Source organism: Berghia stephanieae, chromosome 15, assembly GCF_034508935.2.
Source record: "Berghia stephanieae isolate SIO BIC M18660-M18661 chromosome 15, UCSD_Bste_1.3, whole genome shotgun sequence".
Taxonomy (NCBI): domain Eukaryota; kingdom Metazoa; phylum Mollusca; class Gastropoda; order Nudibranchia; family Aeolidiidae; genus Berghia; species Berghia stephanieae.
In genome coordinates, this window is record NC_088374.1 from 25,528,174 (window position 1) to 25,549,033 (window position 20,860).

The window sequence follows — 20,860 nt, forward strand, 5'->3', positions numbered from 1 at the left end:
GATGACCAAGACAGAAGAGTGCCCGTCTTTTCTCCTCTCTCTCTCTCTATTTCTACGATAGTCTGTTATAGTTTAAGCTTCTATCTGTCTCCAGAAATGACCAACAAGGCGAATACTGCTATTACCGGTACTCAAGTCTCTCCACCACTCAGAACAGATGTGGGGTGAATCCCCTTAGAGAGGTGTGTACATTTTTTTTTTTTTTTTTTTTACACTTCAAAAAGCTTAATGTTCTCATCTTAATGTTGTCATCCAATTTTTGACTTTTGACGAAATGAGATTTTCCCCCATCTGATCTACTCTCCCAATTCAACACAGACAGGCACAATAGTCTTATCCATCAATAGAAGGTAGAAATTTGAACTCATAAAGAAAAAAAAATGCTGGTGATTGAAGTAAAACCAAGCTCCATCCCTGAACAATTAGGCTGTGAAAAGTCATAAACAAAAACGAATATCACAACTTCGAAAAAAACAAAACAAAACAAAATACATAACACAGACCGTTTCGGACTGAAAACCCTTCTTCATCCAACAATAAAAACAACTAATACATGACTTAAAAACCAGATTGATAGCAGATAAATATTTTAAAAGATTTATTCATGTTTTTGCTCTTTTTGTAATTGGCTGAAGAAGGGTTTAGAGCCTGAAACATTCTGTATTTGGCTTAATTTTTGTTTTGTTTTTTAAGCTGTTCTATTCATGACTTGTTTTATGACTTTTTACAGCCCACAGCTTGTAGCAGCTTTGTATCACTTTGAACAATATAAGGCTGCGGTAATATAAATAAATTTGATATAACAACATATAATAATATATTCTAGAAAATTCCAAACTCCTACGAAGACCCGTCATCCTCCTCAGGCCGGTACTTCCCCACCCTAATCTTGGCCAATTTCTTCCTTGCCTCTTCCAATTCTTTCTCTTTCCTAAGGATTTCCTCTTGGGCTTGGATCTCCTGAAGACAGGAAAATCAAGAATTAGAAAAAAGTTAATTAGAAGAGGTGACTGTGGGTGCCAGTGGAAGGAAATAGATTTCCTGTATCTGGGAAAATGTCATTTAACTTTATACTCAATAGGAGAGAGAGAGAGAGAGAGAGAGAGAGAGAGAGAGAGAGAGAGAGAGAGAGAGAGAGAGAGAGAGAGAGAGAGAGAGAGAGAGAGAGAAAGAGAGAGAAAGAGAGAGAGAGAAAGAGAAAGAGAGAGAGAAAGAGAGAGAGAAAGAGAAAGAGAAAGAGAGAGAGAGAGAGAGAGAGAGAGAGAGAGAGAGAGAGAGAGAGAGAGAGAGAGAGAGAGAGATTGTGTGTGTGTGTGTGTGTGATTGTGTGTGTGACTGTGATTGTGTGTGTGTGTGTGTGTGATTGTGTGTGCCCATGTTCCAGTCTATCCCTATTTACCTGAGCGATTCCTCCCACCAACCGTTTGTTGACCGTCAGACTGGACTCGTCCTCATTGAAGTCCTTGGCCTGCTGGGCAGCCTTCACCAAAACCTCTGTGGCTCTCTTCACTGCATTGCCAGCCGACTGGAGGAGAAAAGGCAGATGGAAGGAAACATGATCTTTGTTAACATTAAATTTTGAGCTTTTATATAGCACAATATCCACTAAATGTGCTCAAAGCGCTTTACAAGGGGTCCCTGGTCAACAGCAACATTTAACATGTAGGACGGGACATAACGCCTATAGGTGATATTACAATTTTTCGGACAAAGACAACGCTGTTAACGGCCAGGTACTCATTTTACACCTGAGTACGGTGAGAGAATGTGAGTAAAGAGTCTTTTCCAAGGACTCAACTATGCGCTGAGCGCGAGGCTCGAACCCAGGACCTTCCGATCTGAAAGTGAGTGTCATACCATTAGATCACATGGCTGCCCTGTGCTGTAGAACATTTCTGTTTGTTTTTGTAGGAGGTCCTGATAGGTCTGTGAAGCACTCGCTTGTTTGTGTGGCTATGTGGTCTAGTGGTATGACACTCACTTTCGGATCGGAGGGTCCCGGGTTTCGAGCCTCGCTCAGCACATAGTTGAGTCCTTGGAAATGTCTATTTACTCACCATACTCAGGTGTAAAATGAGTATCTGGCTGTTAACAGCATTGTCTCTGTCCCAAATAATTGTAATATCGCCTAACAGGACTAGCAAATTGAGGATTAATAATCTTGCCCAAGGGATAAAAAAAAAAAGCCTGAAGCGGGGCTTGAACCTGGGACCTTCCAGGCCACAGTGCAATGTCTGAACTACAAGGCCACCTCAATGTCAAATTTGGTGGAATAAATTATTTCTTACAAAAAACTACATATTTATTATTTTGTGTTTTAAAGATTAGAGTAAAAAAACCCATGTCTGGCAAGAAACATCTGAATTTGACCAATTGGGCAACAAAAATCAACTGTAAATTCGAATCCAATCTTTTTTATGGCTATTTTTACCCCCCCCCCCCCCCCCCCCCCCCCCCCCCCAGAAAAAAAAAAATTATTATATTTATCTTATTCCTTCCTTCTTATTAGAACAATTTATTCACTAACCTGTTATGGGATATTCAATACCGTTGTCCAGAGGCCTAAAACAGCATTTTTATCTTTGACCTTGAACTTTGTAGAAGATTCAAGTCTGCCTTACCTGTAGCCTTTGCATGGCCATGGATCCGGGATCAGCCTTGACCTTGCATGCCATCAACAACTGGGCTGTTGACCCGGCGACCTCTTTAGCTGAGGCAATCAGTTTCTCTTCACTGGCATGACCTTGAACCATGGCATTGGCGGCCTCGCACAGACTGTGAGTTGCTGCAGCCACCATTTTGGCCTGGAAAACGGTTGCAAAGGCAAGACTAGCATCAATTCAGTTTGATCATTCAGTCTAACTAAAGTGGAGTCGTCTTAACAGCTTTAAAAAATAGCAACAAAGCCAGCAATAATTTTTTTTATATTTTAAAATCAAACAGGAGAAGAAATATTATAGACGAATGCCATAACATTTTAAAAAGGGCCATATAGAATTATCTGCTTTTCCACACACAGAAAAAGTTCTCTCTCTGAAAATGGGCAATAAATGGTTGAAACTCTATTCAAATTTCTCTAATCGTAACATCTGTTAAAAACTTTACACTTTTTCATATCTAATTATAAAAAATAAATAAATAAATAATATATATATATAGATATATATATATATATATATATATATATATATATATATATATATATATATATATATATATATATATATATATATATATATATATATATATATAAAACAATAAAAAATGAGGAAAAGACATTAAAAAAAAAATTAATAAAAACCATCTTTAAATATTTCTAAACAGACTAAAATTTTTAAAATGAAAAGATACGAGACAAGAGGACAAGAATTTGACAAGGATTTGTCCTTACAGCTACGAGACAAGAGGACCAGGATTTGACAAGGATTTGTCCTTACAGCTGAAATGAGTCCCTGGGACCACTGGCCGTCGTCGTCCACAGCGTGCCGGGTGTACGTAGAGCCCACCTTACCCTGGGCCACCAACTCCCTCTGGGCCGCAGAGGCAGATTTAACCAGGGCCGCTGTGGCCGCTGCAATGGATTTGGCGGCCTCCAGAATCTGATCTTCAAAGTTCAGCTCTTCGTCTGCTTTCTGTGATGTGGAAGAATAAGAAAGTTAGATTAGAGTACATTCAAACATTTATAGCATCGCTTGTAACACTTTGGATAGTTTGTATTTCTGAATGAAATATCGACTCAAGATAGAATTGCATTCTGATCTCAACTTCTATCCATTTAATTCTGGGGGATTTTTTTTTCTTTTTTTCAAAAAATGAATGATGCTGTTTTAAAATTTATTTAAAAAAAAATATTTTTGGTTGAAGAAGAATTTTAGAGTCCAAATATTCCATGTTAGTGATATGTTACTCCAAAATATTCCATGTTAGTGTTATGTTACTCCAGGCTGTCAAGAGTTAGATACAAAAATGAATATAACACATTAAAAAAAAAAAAAGAACAAAATACCAAACGTTCCGGGGTCCAAACCCTTCTTCAGCCAACAACAAAAACAATAAAGTCATAAATGCATTCCTAAATTCCAGATGGACGACTGAGATTTCTCTTGGATTTTGAGCCCGAAACGCTCCGTGTTTGGAATTTTGTTCTTTTTTGAAGCTGTTATTTTCATTGTTGTTTATGACATGTAAGTGTTAAGCATTTTGATCTTTGATGATGTGTTGTGGTTGTTGTACTGATTTGTAACCCAACACCTCAAAACGGTATGATATGTCAAGATGATCTTGGTGCAGGAGATGGAAATTTAAGTCACAAATATGTAACTTTGTGTTGATTTCAGTGTGTTATGGTGGATTACTCACATCCTTAGAAAAAATGACTCCACTATAACAAAGAAAGTATTGGACTGGAACCCTCAGGACAGAAGATCAAGGGGAACATAGAGAAGACTTAAAGAAGCTGATATATGGAGAAGTGATAAGACATGGAACGAGATAAAAATGTTAGCTCAAGATAGGGAGGGATGGAAACTGTTTGTCACTGGCCTATACCCTGACCCAGGGTGAAAAAGGCAATGAAGATGATGATGATGATGATGATGATGGTAGTGGTAGTAGTGGTTGGTGGCGGTTGTGGTTTTGTTTTGTTTGATTTTTAAGGGTTTTACGGCGCTTGCAACACGTTTAGGTAATATCAGCGCCAGTATAAAGGAAGAAAATGAGATAGTAAAAAGTTCTAGAATTACAATTAAAGCCACCCAAGAAAAGGTAAGACAAAGAGGAATTTGTTCAAATAGGAAACAAGACGTAGATTTCAAAAGCACACTATCGTTGTACTTACTTTGAAATCAACTAAATGTCTCATCCTGACACAAGCACAAGTCCCTACTAAGAGGAACACTCTCAAATCTTATATATGTAAACAAAAATAATACAGAGAGATAATTTAAAAGACAAAAAAATCATCTCCCAAAAATTCTTAACTTACATTTGACTGTTTCCCTCTCAGCCAGGGTATACAGCCAGGGCTGGGACAAAACCAAGTAATCTCATTCCAAGACAAAGACAGAAAGCATGTTGGAAAACAGATATAGGCGGATAGAAGACACAGTAAGTACATCCCTGGCCTCTATGAGAGGTCAGGCACCCCACCCTCGGTTGTGGTTTTAGTGGTGGTGGTGCTAACGAGGATGAATGATGATGAAGATGATGAATAATGACGGTATGATAAAGAAAATGATATGGTGATGATAGCAGTTGTGGGGTTTTTTTTAGTTTTTTTTTAATTAAGACGACTAAACCAAATCCCATCAGACTTTTTTTGATAAAAACATTTTCATCTCATCCACTGGTGGTTCCTGTTGTAGTTGTAGACTATGTTTTGCTGTTGATGTTGTAGCAATTCTACGATCTGTTCTGATATGTATGAAATTCGGTGAGCACATCACAACACCAAATATATCAAACATATCTGACAGAGGGTAGGTGGTGACAGGAGGCAGGCTCTACTTCTACGAGGGAGGGAGTTACAACAGCCAAACACATATGTAGGTACACACAAACTGATGACATCATCACTAGTTCTAAACGTTAGAAAAAGGGGGGTTAGTTTCTACAATGGCGACTAAGACTAAAAAACTAAAATAGTATGATGTACATGATATGTCATAGGGGCAAAGTGTACATATATGCAGGTCTGATAATCCAAACCCAATTATGGGCCTAGTTTAACATTGTTGTAATGGGCGATATTTTTCTATGACAACAATTAGCCCATAATGAATTGGGTTATCAGACCTGAAAATAAGTGCACATTACATAGGGGTAATGATGAGAGGATGTGTCATTGTTAAGGCGAATAAACAAAAATTGAATATTAACAAATAAGTGCAGACAAAACTATTGACAACAAAGGGGAGATAACCTTGCTTGACAGTCAAGAACAGAATGGAGCCATTGTGCCTACTTAAAAAAAAAAAAACAAAGAAAAGAAGAAAAAAAAAACAGCGAAAAAAAAAAAACGGGGTAAAAAAATAGTCTTTACAGATAAGACACAAAATAGGTTTTTGTGTCTTTTATACCGTCAAAAAAAGAAAAATACAAATTTACAATTAAATATTTTTTAAAAAGAAAAACAAAAGTTAATGGATTGAAAATGAAATCAATGGCCTAGTCATATCAAAAAGGGGACAAAACAGGTCAAAGGTCAAATGTCAAAGGGTGAGTACACTGTATTATATAATAATATAAAATGACATGCAGCAAAGGCTATGACAGAAGGTCAGTGTGACCTATTGTCTCTAAATCTAACGATATCATCGTCCCATGTCTCCAAACCAAATTTCATTAGGATAATCGACTACAATTTCCAAACAAATTTAACAGTAAATCCCTCGATGATGGAATAGCATAAGTTTTAACACTAGATCCAGCCCGTCATTTGACATTTTAAACAAGAATCTGAAAACAGAACTTATTTCCCGTGCCTTTTAGTTCGTTGTATATTTTAATTGTGCATAGATTAATTGTTGATTGTTTTTTTGTTTGTTTTTTTTATTTTTTTAAATTTTGTGTGTGTGTGTGTGTTTGTTTTTTCCATAGCGCTCTGAGCACATTTGAGTGGAAGTGTGCTCTTTATAAATGCTTAATTATTATTATCATCATCATCATTATTATTATTATAAAATGCTTCATTCAGGCAATATCAAAAACAGGTAAAAACGTTTTATCACACACATACTTTGTATAAAATGCAATGAGAGAATAGAATGGGCCCTGTTACGTAATTACTGTTCTTAACGAATGAAAGAAGTTCCTGTGCCTTAAACTTATAAAAAACAAAAACCCCTTTAGTTTTCCTATTCTGATCAGTTTGATTCCATAAATTCTATTTTCTTCCCATAAAACTCATTCAGACTTAGAACCAGATTGATGCAGCCATTCTAATATATTCAAAATTCCAATTTTGTCACAGATTTCCGTGTCTAAAAAGTTGGAATCAAAACAACTTTACAGACGAATAACTCTCTATGAAAATTGGAGTCAGATTAATCCAGACGAATAGGGAGTAAACCCTGTACAGCGAGAAAAGCCTGGATTGTTGTAAAAAATTTTTAATGGCTCAGATTGAGATATCTATATCTTTGTTATATGTAAGAATGCCACCCCCCCCCCCCCACCCCCCTCCCAAATTTTATACAGGCCTCAACCTGATAATCAAAAATTGTGTCTATTTAACCTTAGTAATAATGAATATCTTTTTCGATCTCCTACAAATTTGGATTTACCAAAACGTTTCGTTAGTTCTCTTGTAAAATTGGGAGTACTTTAATAAAAAATTTAAAAAACAAAACAAAATAAAATGAAATAAAATAAAAAATCTCATTGGCATTCGTGTAAAATAAAATTTATGAATACAAAACAACAACAAAATAAAATAAAAATATTAAACCCCCAAAATTGTCTTCCTTTTTTTTTTTTTTGGGGGGGGGGGGGGGGGGGGTTGACCGTGATATGATACAGGGTGTTTTGATGACATAGCAAAGCAGAAAGGAAGTCATGCCCTCCTGACTCACCTTGGCTTGTTGCCTGGGTTTGAGTTGGGCCAGTTTCTTGGCCGCTGCCTCGATGGACGACGCTGCTGTCAGGAGCTCATTCTCAGCAATGACGGTTGGGTCGTCGGGGTCAACCCAATCGGCTCCTTTGATTGGTCGGCAGAGGAAAGAAAACAACAACAACAAAAATGAAGGTTAATGAAATTCATCGTCTGTATCATTTGCTCATCATCAATTTTTTTTCGTATTTCAAAAAACTATAAATACATCAATAATAAATGGCCCCTTGCAAACATTTCATTGAATTAGAAAAATATCAATATAACTAGGTAGTTGGTAAGCAAAAGATTTAACTGTAAAAAAACAAAACGAAAACGTTGCATAGTGAAGAATTCAATTCTTTTTGTTTTTGTTGTTCAATGGATTTCCAATTATTCATTGTGTTTAGTACCCCTAGTACAGAACCGGGTTTTGCTGGCATGGTTAATGAGCTTAAATTTGAATTTATAACCAAAAACATCAGACTTGGGTCGAGTTTAATGTTTTATTGAGGGGAATGTAAATACCATTTTTGAATAGTTTAAATCACTTCTAATTATTTTTAATGAGTTCTAACTTTGATTAATGTTTTCCTTAGAATCCAGTTCATCCTGACCCTTTTGAGTTGAAAGGTCACATTTGGAATATTTGACAAGGCATACCTGCCTACTTGAAAATTTCAAATTCAGTAAGAAATACAAAATTCATCAGTAATTAATGGTCAAATTTCAGTAATACTAAAGCAAACAAAAATAATGATAGATACACCATTTTATATATGTATGTAAAATCCAACCCGACTAGGCTCGGCTGGGCATTGCCAATGACCCCCCGGCGATAATAATATGCTTATTGATGACCTACTTTCGACACTGCACTGTGTCTACCCATGAGGGTAAAGTTTCAGTGTCGAGTCGATGACGTCACTCGTCGCCAACGAGGCATTGAGATTTTTTTATTGTAGCATGCGGTAAATAATGGAAAAAAAATTATCATTTTTTAATTTAACGTTGTGACCATTTATATCAGTAATATTTCTTCTATTTCCATAAGTCCGTAATTAAATTGTCCTTAAACTTCCGTAACAATTACGGTCGGTCCGTAATAATAGGCAGGTATGACAAGGATGTCCTGGAAAACAAACAAATAAAACAATGAACACTATCAGTCTTCACACTCCCCCCCCCCCCCCCCCCCCCCCCCAAAAAAAAAAGTCACCTCCACTTCACTCCCTGTGCCCAACATTTCATCAAAGACACTCAATGGCTATTTATAAAATTAAAACTTTCAGAAGTTTTATGGATAATAAAAATTAATAATCAAAATGGGCGTTCCATCCCTGACCAAACCAATCCAGCAACCAATTCTATATTTATAAAAACATCAAAATGGGAAAAGATAAAACACATAATTCAATAAATATCTCAGAAGACAAAAATGACACTCAAAACACCAATTTCCAATATACCAAAATATAACAAGCAATACTGAAATGTTTTTTTGTTTTTGTTTTTTCTTCTTGATTATGTTCCAAGATTAAGAGTGCATAACTTACGACACAAATAAAACCGCCATTAACAATTGCATCCTTACGACACAAATATAACAATCATTAACAATGATCTATTATTCAATCTCAACATCATTCCAAGAGCTTTTTTCCAAACGAAATATAATTTTCCCCTCCTTTCAGACTGTATTTGCTTTTGGCTAAAGATGGGTTGACAGAACATTCCATGTCAGTATTCTGTTCTTTTATGTTCAATGTTTTTGCTATCTTCCAGCCCAGACTTTGGACCTCACTTTTCCTTCAAGAAAAATTTTTATTCTCTGCTGTGCTGCAAACGGACATTTGGGCAATTTAAGTCTTGATTTGAATAAGAAAAAAAAAAAAATAATTACGCACTTCACTACGACATCGTAAGATATCGTCTCCTAGGCATTCTAAGAAGGAATAAAGATAATCCATCAAACAAGATGTCTGATGTCAACAGGGATCAACCATGTTGTCCAAATGAGAAAATTGGGGGTTAATAATCTTGCCCAAGGAAAAAAACTAAGTGCCTGAAGCGGGGTCAAACCTGGGACCTTCTGGATCCCAGTGCAATACCTTAACCACTCGGCCCCCTTTTTGAATTTTGAATAAGAACTGATAGAAAATTTCCTGATTAAAGGAATTTTATTTATCAATTTTATATTCTATGATCGATTTAATTTCAACAGTAAAAACACGACAGACGAACTTTTGAGAAACAAAGTCTTCAATAAATACAATGATCACATGACCAATGAGGTAAGGGTGAAAGATGGGACTGTCTACATGCAATGGTAAACATTCAATTTTCTATTTTAATCCACATTAATTATCTCTTAAGATGGCTTGGAATAAACTAATCAATATGTAACCCACAGCTTGAAACAGGTATTATGCTGCCATGTTTTAAATGGTGAAAAATGAACTCATAGTAAAATAGACAAAACACACAAAATTTATTTTAAAACCCAAAATGGAAGTTTAGACCAGCAAACCTGCCGTCTTGAAAATGTCAAAAATCGTTTTTTCTAGGGGATGCAAATAGCAGTTCCTACAGTTTACTTTCTGGATCGTGTAATGTAAGTGTTGCTGCTCGAAGCTCGAAGAAATAAACAACAATGAGGAATAGAAAGGATCAACAAATTATTGTTGACCGCACATTTGACATGCACTGTAAGAGTCGTATGCCCTTGATATATTCAATGTGTGGCTATGTGGTCTTGTGGAATGACACTCACCTTTGACCTGCAACACCTACTAAACATTCTCAAAGCACTTTACAACAAGGGGTCTCTAGCATGACGTAACTATAGTACTCTAGTCGACCATGGTCCCTAGCATGACGTAACTATAGTACTCTAGTCGACCATGGTCCCTAGCATGACGTAACTATAGTACTCTAGTCGGCCATGGTCCCTAGCATGACGTAACTATAGTACTCTAGTCGGCCATGGTCCCTAGCATGACGTAACTATAGTACTCTAGTCGGCCATGGTCCCTAGCATGACGTAACTATAGTACTCTAGTCGGCCATGGTCCCTAGCATGACGTAACTATAGTACTCTAGTCGGCCATGGCCCCTAGCCAACTGCAACTCTAATCATGTAATCATGTAGGATGAGATTTTTTTCCCCGAAAGATAAAATGCTATTACCGGCCACATACTCATTTTACACCAGAGTACAGTGAGAGAATGCGAGTAAAGAGCCTTTAATAAGGACTCAACTAAAAGCTTGTTAGATCAGGACCTTCCAGTCCGAAGGCGAGTGCCATACCACCACAACACCACATTAGCAGCACAATAGGGATCAAGTATTTACATCAAGGAAGCTACAGGACGGCGCATGGCAGACTGTAACGAGGCTGCAATGGACCGTGAAGGATGGAAGGCCATGACATCCGACCTCTGGAAAGAGATGGAATCCGGGTAAGGTAAGATTTACATTTTAAATTTGGATTCATTTTTTCCACATTATGTATTTGATTCCATCATAATACCTTGTACAAGAGATGGGTTACATATATATGTGTGTGTCAGTGTCAGATTGTTGGGTTTTCATTCATGTCAACATGGCACTATTACAACATCAAAGGTAGAAAGGGGGGGGGGGGGTCAATCATTCGGAGGGGAAATACTGATTTACAGAGCTATTAAAACATTGAGTGGTGAGGAGAGAGTGAGTGATTGAGTGAGAGAGAGGGAGGGAGAGAGAGAGAGAGAGAGAGAGAGAGAGAGAGAGAGAGAGAGAGAGAGAGAGAGAGAGAGAGAGAGAGAGAGAGAGACAGAGAGAGAGAGAGAGAGAAAGAGACAGAGAGAGAGAGAGAGAGAGAGAGACAGAGAGAGTAGAGAGAGAGAGAGAGAAGAGAAGAGAGAGAGAGAGAGAGAGAGAGAGAGAGAGAGAGAGAGAGAGAGAGAGAGAGAGAGAGAGAGAGAGAGAGAGAGAGAGAGAGAGAGAGAGAGAGAGAGAAAGAGAGAGGCAGACCATAAAATTTGAACTTCTGTGTGACTATCCTCATTTTTTTTTTTTCAAATAACAACAAAAGATACAAAACACCAGCAAGCACGATATTCATTTGAACTACAAAAAAAAGCAAAAGATGATGACATTGAAGCAGCGCGTGGCTTGTGGCTTGTTTAGAAATGCAAGTGGCATGTAAGATGTAGCGTCATTCTCTTCTGGTTCCTTTCCTCTTTTTAAAAGGGTAAAAAGTAAAATGTAAATATTCAGCAAAGCAGCATGAGTGAGATAATATGTTACTATATTTAGAAACCCCATGAAATCCCTAAAAGCAGCGCAGATGTAGCTACACATGAGACATTTTAGCAAGTGTGTCAAATGTAGCTACACATGAGACATTTTAGCAAGTGTGTCAAATGTAGCTACACATGAGACATTTTAGCAAGTGTGTCAAATGTAGCTACACATGAGACATTTTAGCAAGTGTGTCAAATGTAGCTACACATGAGACATTTTAGCAAGTGTGTCAAATGTAGCTACACATGAGACATTTTAGCAAGTGTGTCAAATGTAGCTACACATGAGACATTTTAGCAAGTGTGTCAAATGTTGTTTATAAACGATTCTTGTATATCTCTCATACTTATGTCACCAATAGTCATTCTAAAGTCATGATTAAATCTGACAAAGACTGGAACAAGAAGAAGAAGAAGAAACCCCATGAAATAAAAACATTAAAAAAAACAACACAAAACAAAAATGAAAACAAAACAAAAACATCCAAATAATATAATGAAATTAAAAAAACAAAAACATATCGCATTTAACTATGAATCAACATCAACAACTATCAACGTCAATCTACAAGGTTGTGATCATAGCAATATACGAGGGAGATCCAAAAGTCTTTACCAAACCACGCAGAGTGTCGGAGCGACACAAATTGTTCTCATTTCTCAACATAGTCGTCAAGCCGAAAATGTCAGAGTTTTTGCTTCCTTTGTCATCATGACCAACAACCCTCGAGAGCAATTCACTCTTTGAGCTGCTGCTGCTGTTAAAAATAACTTCTACTCAATGTTTCACAAAAATGCTTAAGATGTCATTCAAGGTCTGAGAAAAGACTTCAGTCTCCCTCCTATATTATTTTCTATTTAATAAGGGAATCTGGTTGTGGTGGTTGCATTGCAGTGCTTTGCTATATCTAGTTCTCCAAGTGAGATAGGCTCAAGACATTATCTTCCTCCATCATAACATCATCATCATCTACGATAACATATGCCATATGGTCTCTCTCAAAACACAACTACTGCACTAGAAAACCATCAAGCCCCACTACATCATTCAGATTTAGAAATACACGTGTATACTACGAGTGTTGACAGTCATACACAAACCATCATTTGAAGCAGGTGTGATATCTGATATAGATAAAGGCGAGGAGTGGGGAGAAAAGTACGGTGGGCCTTTGAAGCTGACCCATCTTCAAACCATCAAATGGTCACTCCTAGGAATTCAACTGGAGACCAGGAGGAATTACACTGTCAGTAACATTCTCAAGAATGGTAACTCTCATGCAAAGACATACCATTATGTCTCATAGTCACCCCTAAACACGAGCACAAATGACACTTTCTTTTCTACTTTAGGCTTTTGGTCATAAGTATAAGGGGAAACAATTCATTGATTTCATGACCTACAAAACTAACCCCTATCTCTCCATTCAGTCCTAACAACTAAAACCGTTACAAGATATCATGCAAGAACGACAGTGCATAGTCAGTCATCCAACAACAATAGCATCATCATTAACATCTGCATAACCGTCACAAAAAGGGCTTGTTTTCTCCCTACTATACTACCTGGAACATAATGAGACCAGCGAATCTCGGCCATTTCTGGATGTGAGGGGAAAATATCGATAGCAAACACATTGTCAATTGTAACACATTGTAAATCAGAACATATTATTGTCAATTGTAATGCATTGTACATTTCAACCCATTGTCAAGTTTAGCCCTTTGTAAATGTAACACACTGTAAAGTGAAGCCTTGCCTGTTTTATTGTTTGTTTTTTTGGGGTTTGCTCATTTTGTTTTTTGTTTGTTTGTTTGTTTTCTGTTGTTTTTTGTTGTTGTTGCTGTTTTTTTGCAAAATTAAATACCCACAATATTTAATTTTTCAAAGTTGGATTTAGTAGTAGTAGTAGTGTTTGTAGTAGTAGTAGTAGTAGTATTAGTAGTAGAAGCAGCAGCAGTCATAGTAGTTGTTGTTGTTGTTGTTGTGGTCGCAGTAGTAGTCATCGTGATAGTAGTAGTAGTAGTAAAAGTAGTAACATCAGAATAAAAAATTAATAATAATAATGATAATAATGATAATAATAATAATAATAATAATAATAATAATAATAATAATAATAATAATAATAATAATAAAATAATAATAATAATAATAATAATAATAATAATAATAATAATAATAATAATAATAATAATAATAATAATAACAATAATAATAATAATAATAATAATAATAATAATAATAATAATAATAATAATACTGATAATAATAATAATAATAATAATAATAATAATAATAATAATAATAATAATAATTATAATAATAATAATAATAATAATAATAATAATAATAATAATAATAATAATAATAATAATAATAATAATAATAATAATAATAATAATAATAATAATAATAATTTCAAAAGCGACAAAGCAGTCAACAACGGCGTCCACACGAAATTAAACACAAGAAAACTTCAGATGATTTTGACACGTTCAAAGCTCATTGGCTGATTTGGGTTTCACAAAAACAAAGACAAAAACACAAAAATAGAACAAAAAACAACCCGAAAAGGAATTGAGAAAATGAATAATAATAATAATAATAATAATAATAATAATAATAATAATAATAATAATAATAATAATAATAATAATAATAATAATAATAATAATAATAATAATATGCCATAAAGTAATGAATAGTTTTATAAATTTACAGATTATAAATAAAGGGGGAGTATATTATTTATTTAAAGAAGAAGAAAATATTTTAAAAAAACAAAAAACAAACCACAACCCAAATTGCATGATCCTTCCTATGTGATATAATGAAACATTTGCTTGTATTGTATGTTTGTGGTTTCTACTTCTTCTCTTGATTAAACTTTTCTTCATTTTTGTATTTTTAAATCAAAGTTTGACACTGTCAAATATTTTTATTGTTTTAATTTATTTCAGGTTTAAGTTTAGATTTTTTGTGATTTTTATTATTTTTCCTTCCTTTTTTCATCCCAGTGACATTTTACATTTCCATTTTGATGGATTTATTCAGTCATTAAAAAAAAATATTCTTTAATCAATTTATTTGTTTATTCATTTATTTATTTATTTAATTAACATATCTGTCTATTTATTAATTTTTTAACATATTATATTCATTCATTTATTTATTCCACTTTATTTAAGAGATATAAATTCTGTGACTGACGCATTATAACCAGCATAAATTAAAAATTCATTTCCATAATTCAGTCACTGCCATGAAATCCATGAGAATCATTGAGTGGAATTGATTAAGGCTGACATTAGAAAAGACAGAATTTGAATGAATTGAATAGAATGCAATGCACACTAAACTGAAATCAAAATATAAATTGTATTAGACTAGAATTAAAACTCCACAGTCAGTTGACAGCGGAAGGTTAGGGAAAGCTTGCGTCAATCCACACATTAAACTTTTTTCCTCTTCCAAACATTTTTCTCTCTATTTTACTAATCTCTTCAGAAACCTAAACTTGATCATTACAAAACCAGCAACACTTTCCAATAAAGAGATTATACACAAAATAAAAAGATTGTTAAAGAAAATATAACATCAAATAACCAGAAAATAATAGAAACCCCAATTTTGGCTTCTTTTTGTTTTCATTTTCAAATAAATATAACCCCAAAAAAATACAATTTGAAATGAAATGATATTAAGATTAAAAACAAAATGTTAACTTTCACAAGAAGCAAGTTTTGTTGAAATTAGATCATGTGTTAAAATTTGTTAAGGAGGACAGCAAAACAAATGATAGGGTTTCAATTTTAATAATTCAAAGCCCGTCGTTGGTATAAATGTAAAATATATCAATTTTGTTGTTTTTTGTATTTTACACTTACCAGCTGTCACGAAGAAGATTGATTGAAACAAAATAAAAATAAAAAACAAATGAAATAAGTCAATTTTTTCATTCATGTCTTCATTAGATTCACTATCACGGAAAAATAATTTCCATATTGAAATTTGATATACTATAACTTATTAGGTAAAGTGTTGCTCCAAAAAAAAAAAATGTTCAGTAATTCACCATTTTTAATTTGTTTTCATCACTGACCTTATCCTCCCACTTCATTTTCTTCCTTTAAAATATTGAATATTAAACACTGGTTGGATATTGGGTAGGTAAACGCTACGAGAATACGGCGAAAGTTTTTACGATATTAAAATAAAATCAAAGACAGTGTCAAAGACAAATTGTCTAGATGTGCTGAAAGAAAACATGGTGGTGCGATTAAAACAGTTTTCACAAATACAAAATAATGTCGTTGTTGTTGTTGGATTTAACAGATGGTTAAAAACAGAAAATGAAATAATATATCATCAATCTACAATAGATAAGACTCAAAAAAAAATATGTATATATAGATAAATAAATACATTAAAAAAATATATATAAATAAACAGATAAATAAATATAAAAATAAATAAATATTCCTATAACTAAATTAACATGTGAAAATTTGAAAAATAAACTCTAAAAAGGAGTAAGAAATGAAAAGAAATAGATAGAATGACGACGATGATATGAAACTAACAATTGTGATGATGGGGACAAAAATGTAGGGACTATGCAGAAAATCAATAATTTTAGATAAGATGAACAGAAAAAAAAAAATAAAGGGGGGTGAAAGTCTAAATAATGATGAATGTGCAAGACGTCTTCACGGAGGTGTGGATGAAAATGGCGTCAGAATATAGGATTAGATATTTTATATTTTTAATGAACTGAAATGAAATACTGATTATAAAAGCATCCATAAAATAACATGTAAACTAGACTTAACAACCCTCGTTTGTAACTGAAGTACCAAGAGGATAAGTAGTTGTAGTAGTAGTAGTAGTAATAGTAATAATAATAGTAGTAGTAGTAGTAGTAGTAGTAGTAGTGTAATGTAGTAGTAGTAGAATAGTAGTAGTAGTAGTAGTAGTAGTAGTAGTAGTAGTAGTAGTATTGTATAGTAGTAGTAGTGTGTAATTGTAGTAGTAGTAGTAGTAGTAGTAGTAGTAGTAGTTAGTAGTAGTAGTAGTAGTAGTAGTATAGTAGTAGTAGTAGTATAGTAGTAGTAGTAGTAATTGTAGTAGTAGTAGTAGTAATTGTAGTAGTAGTAGTAGTAGTAGTAGTAGTAGTAGTAGTAGTAGTAGTAGTAGTAGTAGTAGTAGTAGTAGTAGTAGTAGTAGTAGTAGTAGTAGTAGTAGTAGTAGTAGTAGTAGTGGTGTTTTAAAATTTGGATTTAAAAACCAAAATAAAGAAACCGAAATATTAGAATTTTAATTCAAAATTCCTCAACACACAACAAGTTGGCCGATTGTATTTTGAGAAAAGTGTGTAGTTAGTAACATGTCCTGGATGCTACTCATATTTCTTTTATTCTTTTAAATTCAAATCAAACCAAATAATGGAGTCAATCATTTGAAAATGAGGTATTCAGAACCAAAGTGCCATTGTTGTGTTGTTATGATGTGAGGTTCAACACAGACAGTTAGCAGTCACTCGTGTTCTTGATTACAACTCAATGAACGTGTGTTATGTATAGTAAGTATAGTTATCCTTACATCTACCAACTCGTGTTCTTGATTACAACTCAATGAACGTGTGTTATGTATAGTAAGTATAGTTATCCTTACATCTACCAACTCGTGTTCTTCATTACAACTCAATGAGCGTGTGTTATGTATAGTAAGTATAGTTATCCTTACATCTACCAACTCGTGTTTCTCATTACAACTCAATGAGCGTGTGTTATGTATAGTAAGTATAGTTATCCTTACATCTACCAACTCGTGTTCTTCATTACAACTCAATGAGCGTGTGTTATGTATAGTAAGTATAGTTATCCTTACATCTACCAACTCGTGTTCTTCATTACAACTCAATGAGCGTGTGTTATGTATAGTAAGTATAGTTATCCTTACATCTACCAACTCGTGTTCTTCATTACAACTCAATGAGCGTGTGTTATGTATAGTAAGTATAGTTATCCTTACATCTACCAACTCGTGTTCTTCATTACAACTCAATGAGCGTGTGTTATGTATAGTAAGTATAGTTATCTTTACATCTACCAACTCGTGTTCTTCATTACAACTCAATGAGCGTGTGTTATGTATAGTAAGTATAGTTATCCTTACATCTACCAACTCGTGTTCTTCATTACAACTCAATGAGCGTGTGTTATGTATAGTAAGTATAGTTATCCTTACATCTACCAACTCGTGTTCTTCATTACAACTCAATGAGCGTGTGTTATGTATAGTAAGTATAGCTATCCTTACATCTACCAACTCGTGTTCTTCATTACAACTCAATGAGCGTGTGTTATGTATAGTAAGTATAGCTATCCTTACATCTACCAACTCGTGTTCTTCATTACAACTCAATGAGCGTGTGTTATGTATAGTAAGTATAGTTATCCTTACATCTACCAACTCGTGTTCTTCATTACAACTCAATGAGCGTGTGTTATGTATAGTAAGTATAGCTATCCTTACATCTACCAACTCGTGTTCTTCATTACAACTCAATGAGCGTGTGTTATGTATAGTAAGTATAGTTATCCTTACATCTACCAACTCGTGTTCTTCATTACAACTCAATGAGCGTGTGTTATGTATAGTAAGTATAGCTATCCTTACATCTACCAACTCGTGTTCTTCATTACAACTCAATGAGCGTGTGTTATGTATAGTAAGTATAGTTATCCTTACATCTACCAACTCGTGTTCTTCATTACAACTCAATGAGCGTGTGTTATGTATAGTAAGTATAGCTATCCTTACATCTACCAACTCGTGTTCTTCATTACAACTCAATGAGCGTGTGTTATGTATAGTAAGTATAGCTATCCTTACATCTACCAACTCGTGTTCTTCATTACAACTCAATGAGCGTGTGTTATGTATAGTAAGTATAGCTATCCTTACATCTACCAACTCGTGTTCTTCATTACAACTCAATGAGCGTGTGTTATGTATAGTAAGTATAGCTATCCTTACATCTACCAACTCGTGTTCTTCATTACAACTCAATGAGCGTGTGTTATGTATAGTAAGTATAGCTATCCTTACATCTACCAACTCGTGTTCTTCATTACAACTCAATGAGCGTGTGTTATGTATAGTAAGTATAGTTATCCTTACATCTACCAACTCGTGTTCTTCATTACAACTCAATGAGCGTGTGTTATGTATAGTAAGTATAGCTATCCTTACATCTACCAACTCGTGTTCTTCATTACAACTCAATGAGCGTGTGTTATGTATAGTAAGTATAGCTATCCTTACATCTACCAACTCGTGTTCTTCATTACAACTCAATGAGCGTGTGTTATGTATAGTAAGTATAGCTATCCTTACATCTACCAACTCGTGTTCTTCATTACAACTCAATGAGCGTGTGTTATGTATAGTAAGTATAGCTATCCTTACATCTACCAACTCGTGTTCTTCATTACAACTCAATGAGCGTGTGTTATGTATAGTAAGTATAGCTATCCTTACATCTACCAACTCGTGTTCTTCATTACAACTCAATGAGCGTGTGTTATGTATAGTAAGTATAGCTATCCTTACATCTACCAACTCGTGTTCTTCATTACAACTCAATGAGCGTGTGTTATGTATAGTAAGTATAGCTATCCTTACATCTACCAACTCGTGTTCTTCATTACAACTCAATGAGCGTGTGTTATGTATAGTAAGTATAGCTATCCTTACATCTACCAACTCGTGTTCTTCATTACAACTCAATGAGCGTGTGTTATGTATAGTAAGTATAGCTATCCTTACATCTACCAACTCGTGTTCTTCATTACAACTCAATGAGCGTGTGTTATGTATAGTAAGTATAGCTATCCTTACATCTACCAACTCGTGTTCTTCATTACAACTCAATGAGCGTGTGTTATGTATAGTAAGTATAGCTATCCTTACATCTACCAACTCGTGTTCTTCATTACAACTCAATGAGCGTGTGTTATGTATAGTAAGTATAGCTATCCTTACATCTACCAACTCGTGTTCTTCATTACAACTCAATGAGCGTGTGTTATGTATAGTAAGTATAGCTATCCTTACATCTACCAACTCGTGTTCTTCATTACAACTCAATGAGCGTGTGTTATGTATAGTAAGTATAGCTATCCTTACATCTACCAACTCGTGTTCTTCATTACAACTCAATGAGCGTGTGTTATGTATAGTAAGTATAGCTATCCTTACATCTACCAACTCGTGTTCTTGATTACAACTCAATGAGCATGTGTTATGTATAGTAAGTATAGTTATCCTTACATCTACCAACTCGTGTTCTTGATTACAACTCAATGAGCATGTGTTATGTATAGTAAGTATAGCTATCCTTACATCTACCAACTTGGTTTGGTTTGTTTGACTTTTTTTTTGTTCTTTTTTTTTTTGTGTGTGGAGTTGGGGAGTTTTGTGTTTTCTGCTATTATTGTTTTTTTTTTTTTTGGAAGAAGGGGGGGGGGGGGGGGGGGGGGGGGGGTGTGAATAAAACCGTAGTACTGAAAGTGTTATTGTTTTTTAAAAATATTTATTATAATTATATTTCAGATCACATCAGATATGAAATATTTCAAAATAAAATACAAAAAAAGCTGGCTCCATTTCTGTTTGATGTTTTGTTTCACTTCCTTTTTTTTTTGTTTATCATTCTGTTTAATATTTTTTATTTTAAATTGAAAATGACTAGAGGGTTTGGAACAAAAATCACTCGAGCAACCAAAAATACAAAGGGTGTGTTAGGATATTCATTCATTCAGTCCTCACTACAGGAAGAATGAAAAAAAAAACAAACGAAAGTGAAACAGTTGGTGGGTGGAAAGACATAGAGACAGAGAAGAAAAAACAAAACAAAATCAAAACAAAAACAAATGAAGTGTGGATGAATAAAAGGTGAAAACACACCTGTC

At 34.4% G+C, this 20,860-nt stretch overlaps 1 protein-coding gene across 34 annotated transcripts in view; it reads right to left on the reverse strand.

Annotated features, from left to right (window-relative positions):
• Positions 1 to 256: 256 nt before the first annotated feature.
• Positions 257 to 20,860, reverse strand: part of LOC144960773 (talin-1-like) — a 146,447-nt gene continuing 125,843 nt past the window's right edge. For 17 of the 34 annotated variants that reach the window (XM_078894101.1, XM_078894100.1, XM_078894099.1 and 14 more), the window contains 6 exons: positions 13,445 to 13,480; positions 7,572 to 7,696; positions 3,438 to 3,632; positions 2,622 to 2,804; positions 1,400 to 1,525; positions 257 to 960 (listed from right to left, as the gene is read on the reverse strand). In XM_078894101.1, the coding sequence (XP_078750227.1) occupies positions 841 to 960; positions 1,400 to 1,525; positions 2,622 to 2,804; positions 3,438 to 3,632; positions 7,572 to 7,696; positions 13,445 to 13,480 (785 nt within the window). In that variant the 3' untranslated portion in view covers positions 257 to 840. Of the gene's footprint in view, positions 961 to 1,399; positions 1,526 to 2,621; positions 2,805 to 3,437; positions 3,633 to 7,571; positions 7,697 to 13,444; positions 13,481 to 20,320 lie in introns of those variants that run through there. The other 17 variants (XM_078894103.1, XM_078894102.1, XM_078894097.1 and 14 more) reach the window with 3 other exon arrangements.